Source organism: Jatropha curcas, chromosome 6, assembly GCF_041381405.1.
Source record: "Jatropha curcas cultivar XTBG-Jc1 chromosome 6, XTBG_Jcur_1.0, whole genome shotgun sequence".
Classification (NCBI taxonomy): Eukaryota; Viridiplantae; Streptophyta; class Magnoliopsida; order Malpighiales; family Euphorbiaceae; genus Jatropha; species Jatropha curcas.
The window spans coordinates 4,504,108-4,530,381 of record NC_143156.1 but is presented as its reverse complement, the minus strand read 5'-3'; the positions used below and the strand labels follow the sequence as shown (position 1 = coordinate 4,530,381).

The following is a 26,274-nucleotide window of genomic DNA, read 5'->3' as shown; positions in this document are numbered from 1 at the left end:
TATATTTAATTTAAAATGATATTCAGATAAATTTTCATTTCAATAATACTATCGTGAAAACCTCCTTTCTTGTAGGCCAAACAATTATTTTATTTTTTTTAAACAATAATATTTAGATAAATAGAAAAAAAATCTGTCTTGTAGGCCAAACAATTTGTTTTATTTTATTTTTAAATAACATTTATATAGATAAATAAAAAGACAATAATTGAAAACTTGATCATCAATCAAACAAACCAGAGATGAATATTTATATTTGAACGCACCAATAATGAAAAACCAAAAGGTGCGCAGTTTAAACCTTTTAACGCTCACCGTTCATTATAGTCTCTGACCCACGCACAGCAGCAGCAACAGGCCAACATAACAACTACTCAAACCTCAGTCCATCTCAAATCACCCATCCGAGATCCTGCTAAACGCACTCTCTCTCTACACAATTCAAACAAACAGAAATTTATATATTTTTCATTTATCTCTCTAACAAGTTCCAAAACCCTAGGGTTTTCACTGGATCCGTCAATGGCTGACGAACCTGCATCGCCGTCTCAGGCGTCGCAATCTCAGGCTGCGCCACTCGGGTCTCCGGTGATACCGATAGTGAACAAGCTGCAGGATATAATCGCGCACCTCGGAAACCAATCGTTCATAAGCCTGCCGCAGGTGGCGGTTGTGGGGAGTCAGAGCAGCGGAAAATCCAGTGTGTTGGAAGCGCTTGTAGGGAGGGATTTCTTGCCCCGTGGAAATGATATTTGCACTCGGCGGCCGCTGGTTCTGCAGTTGTTGCAGATTAAGAGGAAGGGCGATGGCAGCGAGGAGGAGTGGGGGGAGTTCTTGCATCTTCCTGGCAAACGATTCTATGATTTCTCTGAGATCCGGAGAGAAATTCAAGTAAGTTATCACAGAACAAGTTGCTTATTAATGTATCAATATGTTTATGTTTTTTCTTTTTTCTTTTCTTTTTTTTTTCGAAAGCTAGAGCTAGCTTATTACAAATGTAATCATGCATGTTTCTTTATCAGTTTACTAGAAAGTATCGGAAAATAAGTGGAAGTTTTAGAAAATTCAGGAATGTCCAAGGCCGATGAAGGGAGTGTTTGAAGGTGCTATTTCACTTGATTTGTGCTTTTGATAGTAGTTGGTAAATTGCACAGGGAACTTATGCTGAGGGGAAGCTGATGCAGAAGTGAAAAAAAAAAAAAATGGAAAGAAGAGAAAGAAATGAGGGATTGGGGGGAGGTCTCAAGTGAATGCCTTTAGTAACTGATCACAAAATCGAGAGTATTGAATTGGTCTTTGATATCTGGGATTCAAGGTTTTATTGATGCAGTTGAATGTAAGATTTGATTCAAATGAATCTTAATAGAAGAGGCATTTGGAGTGCAATTTTAGCTTTTGAGGATGTTTTGCCCAGAATCTTTAGCTCACCTGGTTATCGTGAGTTGAAGTTTTTCCTGAACAATGCTATTGGGAGTACTTAAGACAGACTATGTTAAAATATTTTGACCACCACATAACAATTGGGCTAAATCAGACAATAGGTTCTACACTGCTTGGGGATTGATTCAGTGGTGAATGACCAGTTCTTTTGGGTTAAGCTGTCACATGAAGCATTAACGCGCACTTGAATGCTGATTGCCAACTCCTATGTTAACTACCATCTTGCTGCAGAAGTGGGTGGAGATTATTTGGTTGATTAAATGGCTGTGGACATGTTCAGTTAAAAATAAAAGAAGAAGAATACCAAAATCTCAAATCTTCCTTTTTGTTTATTAGAATTAAATTAATGGGGACAATGTGCCTGAGTTATTTAGTGTTAATAAATAGAATTCATAAAGTTGACTTAGAATTGAAAGCATATTTTTCTTGTTAATCAAAGTTCTGATGTTTTTACTCTGCTGGTTGCCATGTAATCTCTCTTGGATCATTGTTTAATGTCGGCAAAATTTATCTGAACTTGGGAAGCATTTTATTATATATCTGTTCTCATGTTGGTTCTGGCTGTATAAGGAAAGTAGACTTATTCTTAGGTATAATCATCAGTATTTTCAAGTGATCAATAATTTTGAATTGGCTATAGGCTGAGACATCCAAGGAAGCTGGGGATAACAAAGGTGTCTCAGACAAGCAGATTCGCTTGAAAATTTTTTCACCTAATGTTCTTGATATCACACTTGTTGATCTACCTGGAATAACAAAGGTTCCTGTGGGTGATCAACCTTCTGATATTGAAACACGAATTAGAACCATGATTGGCTCCTATATCAAGCAAAAAAGCTGTTTGATTCTGGCTGTCACAGCAGCAAATTCAGATTTGGCAAACTCAGATGCTCTTCAAATGGCTGGAATGTATGATCCTGATGGTAAGTTATACTTTTGATGTCTGTCAAATGGTTGTTTTTCTTTCTTTATTTATTTTTGTTCAGCTCTCTCAATATGCTACTCTTCTGTTGATAGGTGTTAGAACTATTGGAGTAATTACAAAGGTGACACTTCAGTTTGAGTGGTTTAACATTTCCAAGCTGTTGGCAATTTTTTTCTCAAAGCTTTACATTTTTCCTCTTTGACTTCAGTTGGACATTATGGACAGAGGTACCGATGCTCGTAATCTTTTGCTAGGAAAAGTGATCCCCCTTCGGCTTGGTTATGTTGGTGTCGTTAATCGTAGTCAAGAGGTAATGCTATAGTTTTATAAGAAATACTGCTGCATCCTTTAGTTTGGTAGTTTATGATTTATGCTCACATTCAACTTCTTTAGTTTGTCCTTCTCTTAGATTGTTGGTTAGGCGATTCTTTGTCAATATAGTTGTCACTGTTGTTAGTTTTATTTTTCAACATGTTTCCCTTACTATCTAAGTGTTTCTAGTGTTTAACTTTATTTTGTGCTCCATTGGCTTTCGGAAATAACTTTAAAAAATATTTTCCAAGGAAAATATTCTCCAAAGAACTTATTTTTTGTTGTTTGGCTGTAATATTGCAAATTCATTAGAAAATATTAAAATCTTAATTTATAACTATAAAAAATGTTCAGAATTATAAGAACCTCTTTTTATAAAACATTTATTGTTTGAAAAAGAAAAACATAAAAATTGTGAATTTTGGTGGTTGTCAATGATTACCAGTAATACTGAGTGATCGATGATGGTCAACAGGGACTGGTATTGTTTGCTGTGGCTGGCAGTGGTGATTGACAAGGATACATGGATTAAGGAATGTGTGTTTATGTCCTTTGATTTGATTATATCATAGTAATTAAAGGTGCAAGGCGCACTAAGGTGCAAAGGGTGCTAGAGCCTAGTCATCAGCCTCCAGGAGAAGGCGCAAGCCTGAATGAAATGAGGTGCAAAAAGTTAAACAAAAAAAAAAAAAAATTTAAACACATAAATCTGAAAATTATGTTTTAAGATATTAAAATGGTGAAAAAAAATTAGAAAAACATGGAAAGAAACACACATCAATCAGGAAAAAAAAAGAAGTTATTTTCTTTAAAAATGGACTAGGTTTTCCTTTGACTAGGAAAATATTTTCATTTGACTAATTTTTCTAAGCGCCCAAACATAAAAATATCTGAATATTGTTTTCCAAGAAAACATTTTCCATGAAACAAAGAAGCCTTGGTATTCACTTATTTTTCCATTTTGCTGATGTAATGTTGAAGAGTATCTAATCCAGTTAAGCATTGAGAATAAAAATGCTACTCAAGATTTTCCATTGCAAATTTTCATGGTGGTTAATTTTCTTTTTGGATTTCTGATTTTTTGAGAAATATAATATTGTGATGGTATCCTTCTTTGGATTACTTAGTAAGAACAATTTTGATTTTCTGAAACATAGAACACTTTTGGGATGCGTATGTTTTGAAATTTGTGCAAAACAGATGCTAGAATGAAAAAATAAACCAGAAAAGATTTTCTTGTATCACCCTAAGTTGCCATGTAATTTTCAATTGGAAATGTTATCTAATTGCTCCGTTATTGAAAAAATTTTACAAATCCTATGATTTGTGACTTGACAGAAATGGAATTCTCTTCTTTTTCTTTTTTCTTTTTTGGGTTGAGACTGGTTGAATTTCTGCCTATGGTTTGTTTGCATATTGGAATGCTAACTTGACATTCCAAATTACTAGCATACACAATATAAGGAACATATGCCTAGGGGTGAAATCATTTCTTGTAATATAAGTGCAAAACTCTCTTTTGCTTATGTCTCACCTGTGTCCTCAATCCAGGATATTATGCTAAATCGGAGTATCAAGGATGCACTTGCAGCAGAGGAGAAGTTCTTCCGCAGCCGTCCAGTATGCCTGTCCTATCTTATAGTTTTTATTCCTAATTAGAAATAAACCCGGTTGGAAAGTATATTTTTTTAAATCTCAATAGTTATACATATTGCACAGGTATATAACAGCCTAGCTGACCGTTGTGGTATTCCTCAGTTGGCAAAGAAATTGAATCAGGTAGAACATTTGCAGAATTGATTGTCTGAATGCTTCAAGGAAAAAGATTAATTACTTAAAGTGTCTGCTTCTCCTTTGCATCTTCTACTACAATTACATGCTCCCATTGCCTCCTTTACTACCTCTATCCTACTGCTATGAGCACCCCTTTTTTGTGCTTCCACAATTAAGTCTCTCTGTCTTTCTCTCAATATGCTTCTATGACATGCAATTGGTAGTATGTACTTGTCACCGTTTTGAGCCTTGTTTTGTTATGTCTTGTTTTCTCAGATTCTTGTGCAGCATATCAAAAGCATACTGCCCGAGCTGAAATCAAGAATAAGTTCTGAACTGGTTTCTGTTGCAAAGGAACACGCAAGCTACGGGGAAATCACAGAATCAAAGGCATGTATATTTGACTGTAAATATGGTTGGGACCAATTTCAGTCAATGTGACTTTGAATGCTTTTGCTTAAATACCTGTGCCAAATAAGGTTACTTCGCCTGGAATTACACTTTGCACTTTAAGTAAGTGCTAAATTTACTAAAAGTTTTCTGCATACGCAAATAGAAACTGGGCCATTTTGTGCACTTGGTACCTGGGATGAAGTCATATTGACAATGTATCATGGCATGTGATTTGAAGACACAAGGATTATTTGTAATTGGCATGACAATTGAACCACAGATCCTTTTCTTTGCCAGTCCTCTGGTTGTGATTTTGTTCTCTTGGCATATAACTATATGATTATGCCAAATATAACTGGATTTCATCTGTTCTTAATTCAACTTGATTTCCTTAGTGGACAATTTTCGATTCTAGATGTCCATAATTTGATTGCCTTCCAATACTTATTTTGTTCTTATTTTTGTTCCTCATGCTGTTTTTGTCTTTATGCTTTTGCTAATTGCTTCTTACAAAAACCTTTTGTAAACAATAGGCTGGTCAGGGAGCTCTTCTCCTAAACATACTTTCAAAATATTCTGAGGGTAATATCACTAATTCCTACCATGTTCTGTTTGGCTGAAGTTTTGAATTATACCTTAATCAAATATATTTTACCATCTTGATATTAATTGTGTGTATTTCTTCCTAAATACAGCATTTTCTTCAATGGTAGAGGGTAAAAATGAAGAAATGTCAACATCTGAGCTGTCTGGTGGGGCACGTATTCATTATATATTTCAATCCATCTTTGTGAAGAGTTTAGAGGTGTGAATATTGATATCTTACAAATACTCAGTGAATGCTATTTATTTATAAGATATGTTGCATGAGGTCCGTATGTATATATGCCTGATATTCTTTGCTTGCCAGTTAATGATCCATTTGGTTGTTTGAGTATAGTTGTATAGGCAGATAAAACTCAAGTTTAAATCTTGAAGGTTTTAGGTTGGGATTTTCTTTCTTTGTTATTTCTTAGTTCTGCACATGAACATGAGTCTCAGGTATGGGTATCTACATGTTACAAAAGTTTAGAAACAGTGACGTTGCTGTTAACAAAATTTACTTTGAGAATGTAAATATTAATATTCAATATTCGAATGTATAGTACCTTAGAAATTAAAATAATGATAACATAAAAGGTAGAAATCACTTTCTCTTTTACTTTTGTGATTTTCTTAAAAACAATTTGATTATTCTGAAATCACCTACTTTTTTATCTGAATGGTTTCAGATTAAGTGCATGTTTTGAAGGTTCATTTGTGCTCCTCTGCAGTCATATTTTTCTGTTCGCTTCAAACAGATTCATACAAGCTAAATCTTCTAATTGAAAATGGTATAATTCAAGTAATAAAGCCAAGTGAAAGGGATGGCAGTGAAGTGAAGTAGGCCTAAGCATAAGTATAGTTTACTTTGTAAAAGATAGAATATGAACTAGTCTTCTCTAGAATGGTTGTACATTTCCTTATCTTGATTACAGTAAATATCTATTGTATGCAGAAAACCGACATCTTATCTAAGTTAATATTTGTTTGAATTGCATGCTGGGACAAGGGGGAGAGAGTGCAGAATTCAAAGTGAATGAGAAACTTAAATTCTTACGCAAGTGTTTATTATCTCTCTTTAAAAACCTTGGAACTGGTTATTACTTTTCTTGAACCTTTTTTTTTCTGCTTTTATTCCTCTCGATGGCAGTACATAATAATATGACATGGATTTTGTGGGTAAATCTGATATTTTCAATCTGACTTGTCTTCATTTGTTATGCAGGAGGTTGATCCATGTGAGGACTTGACTGATGATGACATTAGAACTGCCATTCAGAATGCAACTGGTCCTAAATCTGCACTATTTGTACCAGAAGTAGGTCTTATGTTTTGTTTTTTCCTTAATCCAAGTTAGTTTGTCGCATTTTATTTACACTTTGTTCCTTAGTAATCTTTTTTTTTATTTTTTATATTTATGTAGGTGCCTTTTGAAGTTCTTGTTCGAAGGCAAATAGCTCGCTTGTTAGATCCTAGCCTCCAGTGCGCTAGGTTTATATATGATGAATTAATGAAGGTATGTTTGTATTTGTGGTCCCTTAGCACCTATCATTTGAATACTTGCATCTTGAAATAAAATAAATCTCCCTCTCTCTCCAGATTAGCCATTGCTGTCTGGTAAATGAACTGCAAAGGTTTCCTGTTCTAAGAAAGCGTATGGATGAAGTTATTGGAAACTTTTTGCGAGATGGTCTTGAACCATCAGAGACAATGATTGGCCACATTATTGAAATGGAGGTAATGTTATCAGCAAATATTTTAGAACTCTTTATTTCCTCTTCTTCGCTTCTGATTCAGGTGTTATATTGACTTTTTCTTTTTTTTTTTTTCTACTGCTGTCTACTGCACTATCAGATTTCTTGAATATGAATGGTCGTTTACACAATGATAAATTGAATTCTTTTTTTTTTTTTTTTTGAACATTGTTTCAGCCATGTGGTTTTTACAACTTGTGTTTCGCAAATTCAGGCTGAGGTTGTAAATTTGTTATGATCTGGCATTGGTTTTCTTAATGATTTGCATATTGGTCTGGGCCTCTAGTGGCTAAGTATGTCTATTGTCTAGTCTAAAATTCTTTAATCACCATAATGTATGCCAATTTGCTGATAAATTAGTAGCTTTCCCTTTCTTTACGACAAACAGGACCTTCGGAGGGAAGTTGTGGACTCACCTTCAGGCATTCTTGACCACTTTATTTTACTTATGAAATTATGATGATGAATTGGCTTCTTTCAGGCCTTGAACATATAATCGATGAATCTGTTGCAGTCTCTAGATGATGAATATAGTTTCATAGAAAATGTTTACATGATTTCTTGAGCAAAGTCATTGATAGTCACACATGCTTCAAGAGGCCCCTTCCTCTCCCTCCCTCCCTCTCTTTTGGATGGTTTTCTGTGTAAATGTTCTGGAGTGGTTTTTCACTGAACTCAAATGTAATGTGGCAAAAAATGTTTGAATTCTCTTGCAGATGGATTATATAAACACCTCACATCCAAATTTTATTGGCGGTAGTAAGGCTGTGGAGATTGCACTGCAACAAGTCAAGTCTTCTAGGGCTGTTCCTCTCTCTTTGAGACAAAAGGTGTTTGACTGACTCTATGAATGGCTATTGCTATTGTACACATTCCTATATTTTCTCATTTCAACTGCTGTATCTTTTCTCTTAGTCAGTTTGCTCTTTTTCACTCTTTTGTTACGTAGGATGGTGCAGAACCTGATAAGGCACCAGCATCAGAGAGGACCCTCAAGTCTCGGGCTATTCTTGCCAGACAAGTAAATGGAGTTGTTGCTGACCAGGCATGAAAGATTTTACCTTGCCATCTTGTTTGCGTAATTTTAGTTCATCCATTATTGCAGCTGGTCGGGTCCGCATTCTTGTTTTTTATGTTTTCATGTGTACAATCTGCAGGCAGTAGGTCCTGTAGCAGATGCTGAGAAAGTCACAGCCCCTGGTAACTTGCTAATGAATTAAAGTTTATACATGCAAATATGTCCACTCCTACCTTGTTTTCTCTTGTTGGTCAAGTGTCCATGGCTATTATTGACCATTCTTGCAAGTACTTTGTAAACCATTAGATTAGAAGATATTCTAAATTGTTGAGGAATTCATGGTCATTCAGGGAACTCAAATGTTTCAAGTTGGGGTATTTCATCAATTTTTCGTGGGGGTGAGAACTCTCGTTTGTCTGCTAAAGAAAGCTCTACAACCAAGTCACATATTGAACCTGTTCACTGCATGGAAACTTTTGAGCAAAGCTTTTCTATGATCCATTTAAGAGAGGTATAAACACATGTTTTCTCATCTGAAATTCTGTATCCTTTTGAATTTTTATTTTATTTTTATTTTTGTAGTTATATTCTAACTGTCTGTTTTATGTTTTCTAAGCCTCCAACTGTTTTGAGACCTTCAGAAAGTCATTCGGAGCAGGAGGCTATCGAGATTGCCGTCACTAAATTGCTATTGAGATCGTATTATGACATTGTTCGGAAGAATATCGAGGATTCTATACCAAAAGCAATCATGCATTTTTTGGTAATAATTAAGCCATGTAGACGTGCCCATTACTTTTCTGATATCTTTTTGTTATTCATTTTTTCCCTTCTGAGTTTCTGACATGCACAAATTTTCTATGATGTTGAGGAATTGTCTCTCCACCTTGAAGTTGCATCCTTTTAGGGAAACAAACAATTTTTTTTAGTATGTCTAAGGTTAGGACAACTTGGCCTTCGTTTTATTTGCTTGTAAATGCTGTCGGAAAACTTGCATAATAGCATGTGCTGAACATTTTTTTTTTTTTTTGAAATAGCATGTGCTGAAATATTATGTTATAACTGTGTAATTGTGGGTTTCATAATAATGAGATCTGTTCAATTGGTTGTTGGGGTCCAGTACGAGTTTGATATCATGTTGGAAGAACAATTTCCAACTTGCTTTTTTGAGGCCTTGGGAGAGTTTTGCGGTTACTCGTCTCTTGTTTAAAAATTTCTTTAATCAGAGGCAAATGACAATCGCAATGGTGTATGGATTGGTTTGGCAATCAATTATATTTCAGTTTTCTTGCAGTACTTGGTAGCTTTATGCTGTCATAAAATATGATGGTCCTGTCATTAATCTTGTCTTTCATAGTGTCTGATTTTGCCCTATCTATAATTATGTAGGTGAATCATACAAAGCGTGAACTGCACAATGTCTTTATTAAAAAGCTCTACAGGTGACATCGGGGTTTCATTTATTGGTGTTAATCACCCTGATTCTGTCTACTAACTTTATGGGTTTATATATTTTGTGCTGCTTTCCCTGTGTTAATTCGATATTGTGCTATCTGTTTCCTCAAACCAGAGAGAACCTGTTTGAGGAGATGTTGCAGGAACCTGATGAGATAGCCACAAAAAGAAAACACACTCGAGATAAACTTCGAGTTCTTCAACAGGCTTTTAGGGTGGGTTTCTACTGCTTATTAGTTAGCATTTATGATTTAAATTTAATTTTCATTTCCATTTTGATTTCTATGTACTTTGGCAATAGGATTATTTATTTTATTATTATTATTATTATTATTTTGGGACTTTGAATGTGGAAAGGTTAAATTTGCTTTCACATGCTTCTGCATGCGATGTGCTCCCACATCCAGTTTACTGCTCATTACCAGCTGGCAAAGAAGAGCAATTTGGTTGAACAAGTCCTTTCCTTTATTGGATTCAACATCCTTTATAGTTCATATCATGTGCATGATGTAGGTTAAATTTTTCCACTTTGCTCCTTTTTAAATCTTCTTTGGAGCATTAATTTATTAACCAAAACACAGTAGCAAACAGTATTTTTGAGTTGTTTTCCAGGTGGATGTTGATATGCTTTCCATTGCTCAGTATTCTTTTAGTTTGTATGAGAATTCTTGAAATGTTTTGCTGATTCTTATAGTTCTTTCTTAATAGACATTGGATGAATTGCCATTGGAAGCTGAAACGGTTGAAAGGGGATATAGTTTGGGTGCTGATACAACAGGTTTGCCAAAGATCCGTGGACTGCCAACATCATCAATGTATTCTATTAGTAGTGGGTCCAGTGAGTACTCGGCTTCTCCTAGGAACACAAAGTCTCGCAAGTCATCTCACTCAGGGGAGCTACAATCTCATTTTTACGCTAATGCAGAATCCAATGGAAGTGGACAACCTTATGTTCTCTATCCAACTGTTGATTAGTAAGCCACCTGAATAAGCATATACTGCTTTTGAAGTTTCCAGTTATTAATATATCCATTTGATTGCCAAGCCTCTCGGTTACTGAAATTTCAACTCTCAGAGTTGGCTCATTGAGCTTTACAAGTGCATACCAGTTGTCTTTTGCCCATTTAGTTTCTCTGATGGAGAATAGGTTTATAATTGCATAATTATTATTTTTTTTTTACAAGGCTTCAGAAAATAACAGGGAGCCAATAGCATTTTCCCCCATCAGAAGCTGAAAGAGCTCTCAATATATACACATTCACTATATTTTGACCAAGTTATTATCTCTTTAGATTTGTTTGCCTCGTTGAAAAGTGTTTCCCAGTTCCAGCAGGGATCATTGGTTAATGTCTTCATTATCATCTAATATTAATCTTTACTGTCCGATTGATAATGTGATTGTGTTAACAATATCTACACTCATTAGTGTTTATATTCCTAGGTTTCCAAATATTTGGTTCCTGTCTTCTTTCTTTTTGAGTTGTTCACAATTGAGTTTATTCTCAAAACTTTTTGTGCAGATTTTGGAATTTGTATAGTTAAAGGCGGTTTTGATGTCATGTTGTTTTACAGCTCTTAATCCTTGTATCCATTTTCACCATCTTTTGTTTTTTTTTTTTTTCATTTTTACCAGCTTGTCTTACAGTGCTTGCGTGTCTTAGTTGATGCTCAAACATTACTGCCACTAGTGCTGCTGCTTATAATAATTTATAATATTAAAAATTTAATCTGTGCAACATCAGTGGGGTATATTAATAAATTTTTTTTCAAATTTTTATTTTTAAAATTTTTATCATGTGATGATCTAGAAATTAGTGAAAACATTTTTTTATTTGCAATGTCATTTTTAATTGCAATTGAAGGTGCCATTGCTATAAAAGGTCGAAATTAGGATAGAATTGACATAAAAGTAAAAAATGAGGTGAAATTGTAAAAATTCTTAAAATTCATGCCCTACTGAATTGTTCTATTTATATATTGTGCCGCGTAATAATCATTGTGATCTATGGTTCTACAATGTTATGGATACACACATACTATGTATTTTCTTTATTTTTTCTTTTCTCAATTTGAAGTAAAGTGGTATCATATATTTATACCTAGTGTTGTTTTATTTAAAAGTAAACTACTCTCGTGAATTAGTTTTTGTATATAGTAGTAAACGAGAGTTTAATTTTAGTTGATTTATATAGTTTTCGTGTGCATAAGAAGATTTCATGCAATCGATAGTTCCGCAAACAATGCTTTATCCTCTATGAAATGATTTGATATGTAAACCAAACTGTAAGTAGTTGCTCGGCAATAATTTTACAATAATTTTTAAGTTCGCTCTTAGCGTTTTGATCAAGTTAGCTAACATAGTATTTAATAGCTCATCGACAGTTTTTTTTTTTTTTTTTTTTTTTTTTATGAAATATTAAAATTAATTAAAATTTTTAATAATCATATTTATTTATTTTTCATATTCATCTAATTAAATATCTAATAATATTTTTTATCATTTTAAATACCCAACTCTTTTTAATTTAAATTTAAATATGTAACTAAAAGTTCGACAGTTACTATAACACCATTGCCGAACAGGCTCTGCCCATCTGTCGTGGGAAGCAGAGTCCTCCATGGATTTTAGTTCCATTGTGAGATACTCTCCCAATTTCACTGCAATTCTGACTCTTAACACATACATATGGATTTGAATTTCAATTCTATATAAATAATTACGCAAGGCCTTCTATTCTGCCTCACTTTCTCTGTCAATTTTCCCGAGAAAATAATTAACAAATAATACTGACCAGCAGCCATGAGAAATCCCTTCCACCAGCCTTCACTTCAACTCTACGCTTTCTTCATCCTTTGCATAATCACTCTGTCTTCGATACGCGCTTCTCACTCTTTATGTCTCGGCGATATATGTAGATGGCCTCGGGTAATTGGTTCTCTACTCTTCAAGTGTTTATATTAATCATTAAGCCATCAACTGGTTCACTTATTTAATAATAACAATGGGTTTGCGTTGCACATATACAGGTCCCATCTGAAATTTATGGTGAAGTATTTCACTCACCTCGAGCTTTCGAGAAGGATTATAATTATATGAAAAGGAACTTGAAGATCTTTGTATACCCAATTGATGGCTATTGTCATGACCCTATAAGGCATTTCGGGTTTGAGCATGCTAAATTTGAACCAATGCATTATACTGAAAGGACATTCTTTAATAATTTAGTTGATAGTCAGTTCTTCACTGCAAATCCAGATCAGGCTCATCTCTTCTTTATTCCTATTAATTGTCTTCAGGTATAATTTTTATGCTACTTGTTTTAATATTTTTCAGAGATTGGAAGTCCCATTAGAACTTGGGAAGTGTTTATTTTCTCAGAAAATGTTAACAAATTTTGCAAAAGTATTAAAATTTATAATTTATAACACTATAAAAGTATTTAGAATTATAGAAATTTCATACTTCGAAAGTTTATTCTTTAAGTATATAAAAAAAAAATGCATCAAAATGTGTACCATATGTGTTATAATAAGTTTGTTAATGTTAATGTTTTCTTTCTAGGAGAGGAAGTCGTTTCTTTAAAATGGCTCATTTTTTTTTTTTTTTTATAAAGAAAACATTTAACATCACAGAGTGTTGAGAAACATTTTTGAAGGCTTCTAAATAATCCATCCATAAATGGCAACCCATTTTTTCTTTAATTATTATTATTATTTTGTTATATACTGCTGTCACAATATGAAGAGGTTAAGGAATTGAATCCTTGATAGTAATAAAAAAATGCATTTGCTGAGGTTTGTGAAAGCTTGTGTAAATGTTGTGAAACTTCAGATTTCTTTCTTTGTAAGAAGATTCTGATCCACATGTTAATGCAGGGAGCGAATATGAGAGATACTATCCAGGATTTTGTCCAGAGTTTGATTTTGAAATATCCTTACTGGAATAGAACTTCAGGTGCTGATCATTTTTTTGTGGCTTGCCATGACACTCATGTCAAAGCAACTGAAGCAATTCCACTGCTGAAGAACTCAATTCGAGTTGTTTGCTCGCCGAGTTCTGATGCTGAATATATTCCAGGTAAGGATGTTTCCCTTCAACATATACAGCCATTTCTCAGTCCATCTGGAGGAAAAGGTGTTGAGAACAGGTAATTAACTTCTCTAGTCTTTGTCTAAATGCTTTGCTTCTATTTATTGTCAGATATAGCAACACATCAGTGTAAATTGGTCTGAGTTAAATTTAAACATCAAAGAAACTGATGAATACGTTGTCATTATACTAAAAATCTTGCATGTGCCTAAACTCACTCAATGGTTTGCTTGCGTTTAAGTTTATGTAATTGCCTTGTATAGTTAGCCAACTGGTGAATAGAAGTTTTGTTTAAAGAAACTCTTATGGTTTTCCTTTTCTAGTGAAAAAATACCAATTACCATAGTTGGATATGTTATTTACCACAGTGGTTAGGTGTGTACAACCAGTGTAGGCGAATCTTACTCAATAAAATATTAATTACTCAATTGTTATTATGATTTATTACCATAGTTCTGGACAGCATCAGAAGGCAACTAAAAGTTCTAGGCTAAACGGATAGCTCTTAAGTCTCTTGGAAACGTTTCTGTAAATATTCTCCCCGGAAACGTTTCTTACATTAAAAAAAAATAAGATTTCAAATCCAATCAAATTTGGATGATTTGTAAATCTTATTTGGAAAATAATAAATAATCCTAATTTTAATTTTAATATTCAAACTTTAAATTTTTAACAGAATTTCATTATCTTTTTCCATTTTGACATTTGAATATTTTGTTTTCTTTTTTCTTTATTCATTAGAACTTATGAATTAATTGTCCTTTAAAAATTTTAAATGTGCTCTTTCTAAATTATTTTTATATTTATTCCTATATTTTTCAAATTTATAAATAAACCCCTTATATTTTTTATATTTACACGTTTCCCCATATTTCTGTTTCCTATATTTTTTGAAAATGTGGTTTCCCTGTCCGTGCGTGATAGGTGAAAAATGTTCACCATTCCTGCCAACTGGGAAAGCTCTAATGATTTTTTTTTCTTTGATTTGCATTGAAGTATTCTTTCAGCTTGGAAAGAGAGGCTCTTTTAGCCTTTTACTTACTATAAAATTGACTATCATAACTCGCAGGACTTTCTTAGGTTTCTGGGTAGGTACAGTCGATTCAATATTAAGACGTGGATTGGTAAGTCTTTGGAACGCAGATAATGTACTGCACATCCAGAACAACCACATGGGTAAGAATGGCAGCAAACAAATCATATACGGATTCGGCCATGAAAAATTCTACTGGTCTAAGTTCTGTATCTGTCCGAGGGCATTTGGTCCGTACGCATCTCAATTAGTAGCTACTCGTATAGCATTATCAATTCATTATGGATGTGTTCCAGGTAATAATAATAATAATGTTTGGGTAAATTTGCTTTTCTATATAGAATCATGATTGAAATATCTATTGATTGTTGTGATCAATGTTTTAAAAAGACACTCTGTCATTTGGAGCTTTAGACTTACTCAAGTGTTGTGTGTTCAAGCTTGCTTCATAATTTTCTAAGCAATTTATTTTTATTGCTGCAGTTATCTTGGACGAAAACTTTGCTCCACCATTCAGTGACATTCTTAACTGGCAGAAGTTTTCTGTGATGCTAGAAAAGAGAAATGTACATAATTTAAAAGAGATCCTTCAGCGAATACCAGATGATGAATATGAAGCCTTGCAGAAGAACACTGTTGAGGTAAATAAACCTGAAATGACTGCGTAAAATATCATATATGTATCAAATTAATATTAAATCACTTACTTAACATATTAAAATTAGATCTATTAAACACTTTAACTTATTGAATATTTCTTTTATATATTCTAACTTATAAAATTAGATAGATTAAATATTTATTTATGCATTTAACAGAATCCTTATATTCACTTTCTATTATGATTATGTTTGTTGAAAATTAATATTGGAAAAAGGTAAATTATATAGAAATTGTGACTACGAAGCTCTCATCTCTTTTATTCCTTTGTCTTTGTGAAATCAGGTCCAGAAGTACTTATCCTGGAAATTTCCACCAGAAAATTTTGATGCATTTCACTTGGCAATATATGACCTGTGGCTGCGCCTTCCCTTAATTGATTCGCCCTTGAGTAAATATTATTTCAATTTAAATGTGGAAAAAAGCTATTTAGTAAAAAAATTGTAACTTTAAAGTATTATATTCCTTACTATTTTCAATTTGGATCCTAAGAACATTATGTTACAATGCTATTCACAATTTTGATATGCGTTTTACATTTACGTTTATCTTTAAACGTATACAGTACCCTGAGGGCTCGTAAAGAACGACAGGCCTCGTAGAAGCAAATCGTCAACCAGCTTATCGTTTGTCTTACATTCATGTCATGGGAATAGATTGCGTTAATTAGTATATTGCAAGGGAAGAATTTGATTCTTAAAAATGTTTGAAATTCTTAAAATCGCTAATTTATCTCTAGATAAACCAAATATGAATGTCATAATTTTTAATGATGATTTTAAAGTTGAAAACTTAGCTAATGATATTAAAATAAAAAATAAAAAACTATTTATTTTCTATTTTTTTACTTATCATGAATGATTGTTTATTTATTGAATTTTTAGAATAAAATGTTATGATATAAACTATTTATTAGGTAATTGATTTTATTATATTTAGATGACTTTCAAGTTAATAACTGAATATTGACATGCTATATATATATTTGAAACTTATGTTCTTGTTATATTGTATCCCGTGTCCATGCTATCTTTATAGAATTTGGAAGAAACCAAATGAAGCATGAAGTGAAATTATTTACCGCAAATGGATCAATCAGTAACATTGTTACATACAAACCAAGTATGACTACAGAGCACTATTTATTCAAAAAAAAAAAAAAATCCATTCGGTGCACAAAGAGATGCAAAGCATTAACTTTTCATTTCTAATGCAATTAAATATTTGGTTATACAATGGAATCTAATGTGAAACAGCGAAGGAAGCAACAAAAAGAAAAAGGGGACAACATTATTCACATTATAAAACAAATGTCCTAGTAAATGCCCAGAACTTGCGTGCACAAAATTCTGTCTTATAAACAAAAACTATCTCTGGATTTCTAATACTAGTTAGTATAAACTGCATCTTCATCATCAATGGCATGATCTCAATTCCCTGGCCACTCACCTCCCATATTAGAATTCATCAATGTCAACCTGTAAGTTGGTATCATAAACTTGGAGAAATAACATTTACAGCATTAACCTAGCTCAATGATATGGTTAGTCTCCAATATGCTTCATGTCAAGTCACTAAAAGACCACTACCTGATCATCAAAATTCCCAGGGATCTCAAATTCTGAACTTGAAACATTGCCGAGATCATCCAAAGTATCCTGTAAGTCCTGGTAATTGTTAAAAAAAAAAAGGAAAGAAAAACCATCGTTCAAAGATTTTGTTCACACCACTAAGATCTTTTCTTAGTATTATCTACTCAAAATATCTTTAAAGATAAAGATTGGTTCCCTCTACACCAAGTTGTAAGTTATTGCTTCGATATTCACATAAACTTGAAGCATCTAAATTTTTTTTTTTTTTTCTAGTCATATATGTGTGTGGATTTACAGTTTAAATGTTTAGTATGCTTGTTCAAAAAACAACAGGCCAGTCAAAACGGTCATCATTGAACTAATGGATCTAAGTTACTTATTCAGCATTCAGATTACCTCATCATTTATGTTGACTGATGAATTCTCCAAATGCATCGGGAAAGGATTAGTAGGCGTTTCATCAGTTTCAAGTAACTCCTGAGTATAAGTTACGTGAAATTGATAATCAAAACTAAAAGCAACCTTGCACATAACGGTGATTGGATATTGAAAACCATGAAAAGATAATTAAACCATCATTCTTTAACTGCATTTCACAATAAAGTCATGTTGTCAAAACCAACTAAATGGGGAACTAACAGCATGCATTTCTTTTCTTTTTTGACAAGAGAAAACTGTAAAAATACATTTGTGTCCATATGTTTTGACATAGTTAACTACTTGGTCCTGGTATTTTAAAAATTACATTATTTTATCCCTATAATTTGAATCTGTTAAATTAAATTATCCTTCTGTTCATTATTTGAAATTTAAGTTGTTAAGTGCTAGTAAAATCTTACGATTAATCCTATATACATATGAACTAAAAGGGAAAAAAATTACATTTTTATCCCTATGTTCTGACATTCCCTCACTATTTTATTCATGTAGTTTGAAACTATTAACGACTTAAATCTCAAATGATAGGCAGAAGGATAATTTCGTTTAATGGAGACAAACTAGAAGGACAAAATAATGTAATTTTTAAAACGTAAGGACATTTTTTGTTTGAAAGGAAGGACAAAGTAGTTATTTATGCCAAAACGTTGGGGTAAAATCGTTTTTTCCCAGAGATAACTCGATTGAGAAAGGAAAAATGGAGGAGAAAAATACACATACTCTGGGAACAATGATCTTAACAAATAACGGCAGAGTCTGCCCAAGTCAATAAGGCCACTTATCAAATATCATATTCTACAACCCCCCCCCCCCCCTCTCTCTCTCTCTCTCTCTCTCTCTCTCTCTCTCTCCTAACACTGGTCTCACCATTGCACTTACTAGGAAACTGGATACCACAACGTGACACTTGTGACAAGAAAGTGATATATCATTTTTGAAAGTCCAGAAAAAGGACACACCTGTTCATTTGGTCTCACAGAGTTGTCAGAATCTAATGGTCCTGGCTTGCTCTCTTCTGGGCTTCCCTGAAGATTACACAAGGCAGAGTCCACTAAGTATAGTGATGACAATTCAGGTTGCTGCTTTAGATAAACAAGAATCTTTTGAAGTGAATTTATTCCCACAAAAAGCAGAGGCAGCAGTGAGAGCAATATAATAATCTTCTGCAATGATACCAGATTATTTTGCACTTAATTTGTTTCATGCATATGCAAATCATTCAAATAAGATATCATACCTCTTCATCACGGTTAGCATAAGGATTTTCTCGTTCCAAAGTTGAAGGCTTAATATTTCCCTGAAACAACAGCAGACTTGTCACTCCTTTTATATGATTTTGTTATTAGCATTGGAAAAGGGATAAAAGTTGACTTCATTAAATGACCTAGATGAACATGCATTGCATCTTAGCTAGTTACTAAACTTGCATATAAAAGATATAAAGAACAAATATTACTAATTGCTTAAAGAAAGCTGTCATAGAAAACATGAAGTTAACTGGTGGGGTAAACATACATACCATCTCATTTTGATCAAAAGAGATCTGCTTCCCTCCTTTGGTAAGATCCCTCAAAGTACCCTTCAAAAAAAAAAAAAAAAAAAAAAAAAAAAAAATCAATATCATGACAAAGAGTAAGTTACACTAAAAAGAGTATATTTATATATGCAAGTCCCTAATTTTGTTTCCGTGACAAGCAGAGACAATATTTTAGTTTTCTAAACAACAAACATCAGTATTTAGTAAAACAAAATGCAATTTCTGTTTATAAATTCCTCAATATTGGATAGAGAAGAATATCATCTTCGAATGCATAACAACCGGCATAATCATATTCATACACGACATATTGATCAACTTAGCAAATCATAAACAAAAAGATCCAAAGCTTAAGATGAATCACCAAAACAACAAGAGCCATTCGAGCTACCAATACTCAGAATTTCAAACACTGAAAATATTAATATTGTAGAAGTAGAATACATTGTTATTGCCAAAGCAATTAAAAAACTAATCTATGAACATATGTATGTACGTATACATATAATATATGTTCGTTAAATCACTAAAGATGTCAAGTTAGATAGATGTTACACCACATATAAACAGAAAATATCACATAGCAAGGTTGCAGTGCCTCCAACCTGCAGAACTAAAGACATACGAGTTCAAAGCAAACAAAATCAGAAAATTTTAGGATGAAGTAGAACTAATACATATCAAAAGCCAAACATCACATGGAATGAAAGGAATCTTGCATTAGTTGAATAAAAAAGTAAAATATATAGTAACATTTCCAAGTGGCAAGTGATGGGATTTGCTCATGATCTTTCAAAAAAAAAATCTAAAGATAGGAGCATTGCTTTCTGCATTATCATATACTTCCTGAGTTATAGCTAAATCGTTTGTCATGATACAGAAGCTACACCTAGAAATAAAAACAAAGCAACATATACAGAATATCCAGAAAAGTTAGAGTTATCCGATGAATTAAAGAACATTTCATAAGAATGTCCATTCCACATAATTGATAACACCCTTTAACACCAGATAATAACTGAAACTGTGGATCAGTACAAGAAACCTTTCTTTCCCCTTGGTTGTTAAGGATTTTTTTTTTCTTTTCTTCATAGATTCATTGTCTCATAAATGAGTCCCCTTTTACAAATGGATTTACACCTTGATGATACCTTCAACAAGATCATTTAGCCTCTTCATTTGTTTATCACAAAAAAAAAAAAAAGAAAAAAAAAAAGGTGATGATAATTGAACCAAAGAGACACAGACAATGTGAACATACAACAAAACAAATTTACAAATGCCACTAAACCTACCTTATTTGCCCACATAAGGCCACAAGCATTGCAGAGACTTCTTGGACCAGCTGGCCCTCGACGCATTGCTGGAGTGGCCTTCTCGCTAATCCCACAGTGTTGACATCTACGTAAACTAACAAAAAGCACATTAGCATCAAACAAATAACAAGGTAAAATGACTTAAGCTATAATCCAAGACTTTAAGCATATTCTAGTAGTGATAAAAGTGATTGGCAAGTTTAACTTACATAGATTCAGAATGAGAAATGACATTGCTTGGTTCCCAGTTACTGCCGGCATCTGTATTATAACAATCCTTCAACGATGCAAATTGTCCATTCTTACGATGCATTCTAGCAGAAAATTAGTGTCTATGATCAATAATTGTTTCAGATGCTGAAAATGGTGACAAAAAACAAGAAGGAATAAGGACAGGGAATCTGGAAATGAATCCATGCCTGGAAAACAAATTTGGTGGAGCCAATAACAGTAACGCATGCATATTTGTATGCCATTTGTGTTTGCGTGCTTGTGTTTGTGGATGGGTTGGAGGGTGAGAGTCTGTGTATAGAGAGAGAGAGAGAGAGAGAGAGAGAGAGAGAGAGAGAGAGCACAGCAAACATAGGAGTGAGCAAAACCTTTTGGCTGCTCCACCATGTAGATTTATAATGAAAAGTGCAACCACACAGGAATTTGAAGAGCTCCAACAAAATATGAATATAACTAGTAAGGTACAGAAGAATAAAAAGTAGTTTGCAGAAAAAATGATAATCAAGCCTCCATTTTTGGTAGAATCATCAAATTCAACAACAAAAACCACAGGTGAATGGTTTCAAGAAAGGAACCTAAAAAGTATTCATGAGATGAGGAAAGACAATCAGGACAACAGTAGTTTGGAAAACTAGGAAGAAACTCCCACAGGATATCAAAGAGACCACATAAATAATATTATTTGTTGTCAAGGGTTTGTGGGTTTGTGCACATGCCATGTGTATTAATTAAATAATTAATTCAAACAGCTAGAGTAGATGGACCACAATTCCATGCACAGCAGACATTACAGGGAGAAGCAACAAGAAAAAGAAGGGACATGAAGCAGCAATATTAAACACAGATTAAATGTCAATAGAAACACCTGACGAAAGCTTGTGTTTATGATGTTTTGAGCAATAATTATGCATTCAATTCCTTCAACTTTGATAATATTAAGCATGCTGGCTTTCATCAATAACTTTTTCATCTCTCCTATATCTCTCACCAGGACCAACCCCGAGCCAAAAAACAAAAAAAAAAGGTATAGAACACCTTCAGCAGCAAAAACCATATGTACTCAAATTTAATTGGTAGCTTATTAACCTAATGCAACCATATTGCTTCTTTGTTTTCTTGCAATAAGAGTCGAAGTTTCTTTTCTCCAATTCAAACCTTTAAAGGACCGCCTCAGAAAGCTTGCTTCTTCATTATTATCATAAAGCCACCTCAATCAGGACAGAGGTAGTTTTCTATTGGTGCCTCTCTATAGCTTTAACATTCATAGAATAGAGGTATGTATAGCTGGTTTTCCTGGATGCAGTGGCAGACCAGGCAGACAATTTGAAGGTCCAGCGTCCAGAAAACTCAGATAATAGGTCATTTAAAATGTTTAACTACAACAGATTCTTCAGCAGAAAGAAGTAAATAAATTCAGCTGGTAGATATATTCAAGAATCCCATCATAAACTGCAACATTAAATACAGATAAACAGAACACCTGACTAAGCATGTACTTATGATGTTTTGAGCAATAACCATGTATCAATCACTTCAACCTTGATAATATTAAGCATACTGGTTTTCATCAATAACTTGTAAATCTCTCCTCTATTTCTCACCAAGGCCAACCCCCAGCCAAAAGAAAAGGTATAGACATCTTCAGCAGCAAAATTCATAGGTACTCAATTTTTATTGGAAGCTTGTTCATCTAATGCATCCACATTGCTCCCTTGTTTTCTTGTAAAAACAGGCAGTCAAAGTAAAACATTTCTTTCTGCCAATTCAAAACCTTTAAAAAAGACTTCACCTCAAAAAACCTTGTTTCTTCATTATTTCCAACATCATAAAGCCACCTCAATCAGGAGTGAGGTAGTTTTCTATTGGTATTGGTGCTTATTCTCCATGGCTTTAACATAGAATAGAAGTATAGCTGGTTTTCCTGGATGCATTGGCAGAGGCAGAGAATTTGAAGGCCAAAGTCCAGAAGACTGAGATAAAGGTTACTTAAAATGTTTAACTATAATACATTGTTCAGCAAAAAGAAGTAAATAAATTCAGCTGCGTATATTCAAGAATCCCATCATAAATGAAAGATTTCAGGTTTTCAACTGACAAAAGTTATATGCATATGGCATCCTACCTCTTGGCAACTTCTTTCCGGCAATTGTATCGAATTTTCTTTTCAAAGCATCTATCTTTCCGCTTTTGACGGAACCTAACCAGGGAGGCAATTCTTCTTGAAAGTTTTGATCCTCGGGAAGCATCATCCACACTCTGGAATAGTCAGATATTAAAATTTTAACAGATAAAACCGCCAAATATTATTTTTCACAAAGCAGAATATTAGTAATACATGATATACTCCAGTATTTTGTTGTAGCAAAAATTCAGAGCTTGGTACACTAACAGATGTATCAGACCCTCCCAGAAGTAACAACACAGCTTGCACCTGTCACGTGCATTTATGATATGCTTTATCAAAGGATAAGAAAAATAAACATAAATAAATAATGATTAAAACCAAATCCAATTCAAAAACCCTAAGCAAGAAATGAGTCAAAAACATCAATACATACACAGACATTCATTCACTGAGAAAAAGAAAGATAAAACCCTAACCTTTTCAGGTGTAACAGAAGGAAAAACATACACTTCCCCTTCAAAGGCGATAGTAAGCTCACTAGCCCTAGTCGATTGAACCATACTACCATTAATCGAACTCATTTGCGCCACTTCTTCCATTCCATTCATTACACCTTCCTCCTCTCCATCAAATCCAAACTCACCAGCGATCTGCACCATTCCTCGATCATCCTCCCCATACGACGCAGCATTGACCATCTCCATTTTCTCTCTCAAAGCATCACCACCGACCCACACAACCAAACCAACAAAAAAAAGGCCCCAATCTGAAACTCTCCCTCTATATATCCGCAAAACTGAAATTTTTCAAAAATTAAGGATTGGATATTTCTCTCTAAATTGACTGTAAATTGACTGGATATTCAAAATTGATTACAGAATATGAGAATAGAACCTGCTGTTATATTTCTATTTGTGTATATATAGTATTTGGAATTTTGTATTAATTTAATTTAAACTGGATTATAAATAGAAAGATTTTTGCTTTTTTTTTAATGTCTTTGTCTGTGTTTCCATCAAAATTGAAATGGCCGAAAATCAGCTTAGGGAAGGAAATAGAAGAGTGTATTTTTAATTGGAAATTATTATTTGTTTCTCATTTTTTTTTTCAAGGTGAATGAAACATATTTAAATTTTTAAATTACTATTTTCATTCTATAATATTTATTACATTTGTGATTTCAACGAGTAATAAATTTTTTTATCATATTTATCATTTGTATACTATCAATAATTATTTATTTCAATTTAATGGTTTTCTTGAAAATTAGTGTTAAATTAGGGATAATATAGTCAATTTACCTAATAATTTATTGTAATTTAAACAAATTTGATATTTTTTTAAGAAATATAAAATTTCAAATGTAACAAACATTAGAAAATAAAGATAATATACCTTCATTAACACTTTTTTTTTAACTTTATATTTTTAAAAAATTATTATAACATTCTTAATATTCAATTAAACTCGCTATCATATCCTTAAATATAAAAAATCAGCATTTTTAATATGTGTATATTCATTAAAAAAAAATATATTTAACTAATAATAAAATATGCACACCAAGGAATAGCCTAGTAATTACATATATAATCCGAATAATAAATTTGAGTTCGAACCTTCTCCGATACTAAAAAAATAATAATAATAAAATGTTGATTTGTTATAAAGAGACTTAAATAAACTTAAAACTTAATATTCATTCTTCCATAAAATAATAGGTTTGCTTCATACTCCTAACTTGAAGAAATTTTGATTAAAAACATTATAATTCAAAGATTTAAATATTAAGTGAAAAAACATGAATTAAAAACTTCAAAAAATTAAATGTTAAAAGTGAAAATTTTGAATAAGAAGAATTTAAAGAATCAAGAAGAAAAGCTGGAATTCAATTCAAAATCTACATCATCAAGTCCCTCCCGGCGCAAATGACTCACTTCATCTTCATAATCATCACCATTGATCTCTCTATGTCTCTCTTTGCTTTTCCTCAAGTATGCATTTTCTATTCAATTGAGTCTGTTATAGCATATTATGTATAGACATCTAAACTCAACTATGTCCTATGAAATCAACCTAAATATAAGTTTTTTCTAATTCTAGTGTCCTAACCTGCAACCAAAGTTTTTTAATTTCTGTTTATTGATGTACAATAATCAATCACGTGTGGTAAACCACAACACAAACAATAAGAGAAACACAACCAATCAGGTGTGATTTAATTGGTTTTCTTACTTATGTGAGAAGTGAAAGGTTTCAAATTTGAATTTTTTCGACTATAAATGCTTTTATCAATATTGTAAGTCCATAAGAGGACTACCCCGTGTTGTACAGCCCATATTATTATTTCAGTCCATCGGCCTACCAATGAATAAAAAAGAACAAGGAAACCAATTAAAATCCACTTTTCTCATTATTCTTCCATAACCGCAGTTAGAGAGAAAGTACTTATGGCAAAGTATTTAGAATTCTACAATACAGGACAGAAGGTAATATAATACCTAGTAGCTCCACTACATTTATATATTGGAGGACTATTATCCCCAGGATACGTATGTGCTGAGCTACACAATTGCTTAAACCGGGTTGAAATATCATTAGCCCGACAATAATTCGGGTCATTTAAAACATCACATGGATTATTACACCCAACATAGACACCGTCCTTATTTTTAACCACAAGCGAAGCTGGACAAACATTACTAATATCCCCAATACACTCAACAATCGGGCATGGCCCAGATCCGCCATCAACCAATGACCCGCCATCTGGTCGGATCTGAACTGCTATATTATGCCCGTGAACCAAGCTCAGCTCATACGACACAGCATTTTGGCTGATATTGAAATTGAGTAGGGTAACCGGGTACACTGGTGGTGGGCCTTGACAATCTCGTTCACCCGACCCGCAATCTCCAGTTTCACATGAGAAGTAATAGGTATCGTTAGAGGTACACTTGGTTCGTACCCATATACTTCCAGACCATGGATCGTCCATGTAGAATATTTCTAGTGTGTCCGGCCCACTTTCAGGATCCAAGTCACCGTCGGATGGACTAGAGGCAAGCCATAAGGTATCCTTGCAATTATTATCAAAATTGAAGGTTATTTCAGAAATTCCACCTATAAAAAATAAACCCAAAAATCATCACTGTAAAAATTATGCATATTTACAAATTTAGTACGTAAATTTTTCCATTTTTCTATTTTAGCGGCACAATTTTTATTTTTTATCAATTAAGTGCCTGAATTAATATAATTTTTTTCTAAATTCTCAGCATTTGGTTGAAAATTTTTGATTTTTTTTCGAATGAATTGAATTATTGAATAAAATTGTCGAATTTTAATTTTTCTGTTAGCTCAAATGCATATAATTAAAAAAAATTGTCTTAATTGATAAAATTCAAATACTACAATAGAAATATATAATTACACCTAAAAATGAAGAACTCAGCTATTTAAGTTGAAAAACAGAGACAAAAGGAAAAGAACCTGTGATAAGCATGAAGAGAAGAAGAACGATAAAAAAATATCTGTGAGCCATTGAGTTTTCTTTTGCTTCAAATTTTGAGAAATGAGTTTGTTGAATAAGAAGCTGAT

General features: G+C 33.0%; 4 protein-coding genes across 10 annotated transcripts; 2 read left to right on the top strand and 2 right to left on the bottom strand.

Moving 5' to 3' along the window:
- The first annotated feature begins 289 nt into the window (after positions 1 to 289).
- DRP3A (dynamin-related protein 3A) lies at positions 290 to 11,045 on the top strand. Its single transcript, XM_012225997.4, has 20 exons — positions 290 to 891; positions 2,081 to 2,363; positions 2,458 to 2,486; positions 2,574 to 2,675; positions 4,229 to 4,297; positions 4,397 to 4,456; positions 4,727 to 4,840; positions 5,377 to 5,425; positions 5,539 to 5,648; positions 6,651 to 6,743; positions 6,849 to 6,941; positions 7,025 to 7,162; positions 7,896 to 8,009; positions 8,129 to 8,224; positions 8,337 to 8,379; positions 8,548 to 8,708; positions 8,814 to 8,960; positions 9,587 to 9,639; positions 9,768 to 9,867; positions 10,361 to 11,045. The coding sequence occupies exons 1-20, from the start codon at positions 523 to 525 to the stop codon at positions 10,625 to 10,627; spliced, it is 2,490 nt and encodes an 829-aa protein (XP_012081387.1). The 5' UTR covers positions 290 to 522; the 3' UTR covers positions 10,628 to 11,045.
- A 1,180-nt stretch (positions 11,046 to 12,225) lies between these two features.
- Positions 12,226 to 15,977, top strand: LOC105641467 (putative glycosyltransferase At5g03795). The gene is made up of 6 exons (XM_020682239.3): positions 12,226 to 12,578; positions 12,680 to 12,949; positions 13,529 to 13,800; positions 14,812 to 15,071; positions 15,259 to 15,416; positions 15,721 to 15,977. The coding sequence occupies exons 1-6, from the start codon at positions 12,453 to 12,455 to the stop codon at positions 15,880 to 15,882; spliced, it is 1,248 nt and encodes a 415-aa protein (XP_020537898.1). The 5' UTR covers positions 12,226 to 12,452; the 3' UTR covers positions 15,883 to 15,977.
- A 642-nt stretch (positions 15,978 to 16,619) lies between these two features.
- Positions 16,620 to 23,651, bottom strand: LOC105641446 (GATA transcription factor 19). Of its 7 annotated transcripts, none has more exons than XM_012225993.4 (11): positions 23,151 to 23,651; positions 22,885 to 22,980; positions 22,672 to 22,805; positions 20,528 to 20,632; positions 20,298 to 20,412; positions 18,985 to 19,044; positions 18,703 to 18,762; positions 18,425 to 18,490; positions 17,424 to 17,504; positions 17,025 to 17,093; positions 16,620 to 16,913 (listed from the first exon to the last, which is right to left on the bottom strand). In XM_012225993.4, the coding sequence occupies exons 1-11, from the start codon at positions 23,376 to 23,378 to the stop codon at positions 16,893 to 16,895; spliced, it is 1,035 nt and encodes a 344-aa protein (XP_012081383.1). In that variant the 5' UTR covers positions 23,379 to 23,651; the 3' UTR covers positions 16,620 to 16,892. The 7 variants fall into 7 exon arrangements, with proteins under 7 accessions (XP_012081383.1, XP_012081380.1, XP_012081381.1 ...); XM_012225990.4 differs by having other exon boundaries at positions 17,025 to 17,102; positions 23,151 to 23,649; XM_012225991.4 differs by having other exon boundaries at positions 17,025 to 17,102; positions 20,298 to 20,403; positions 23,151 to 23,646.
- Positions 23,652 to 25,060: 1,409 nt separating this feature from the next.
- Positions 25,061 to 26,274, bottom strand: LOC105641466 (thaumatin-like protein 1). The gene is made up of 2 exons (XM_012226012.2): positions 26,167 to 26,274; positions 25,061 to 25,797 (listed from the first exon to the last, which is right to left on the bottom strand). The coding sequence occupies exons 1-2, from the start codon at positions 26,216 to 26,218 to the stop codon at positions 25,145 to 25,147; spliced, it is 705 nt and encodes a 234-aa protein (XP_012081402.1). The 5' UTR covers positions 26,219 to 26,274; the 3' UTR covers positions 25,061 to 25,144.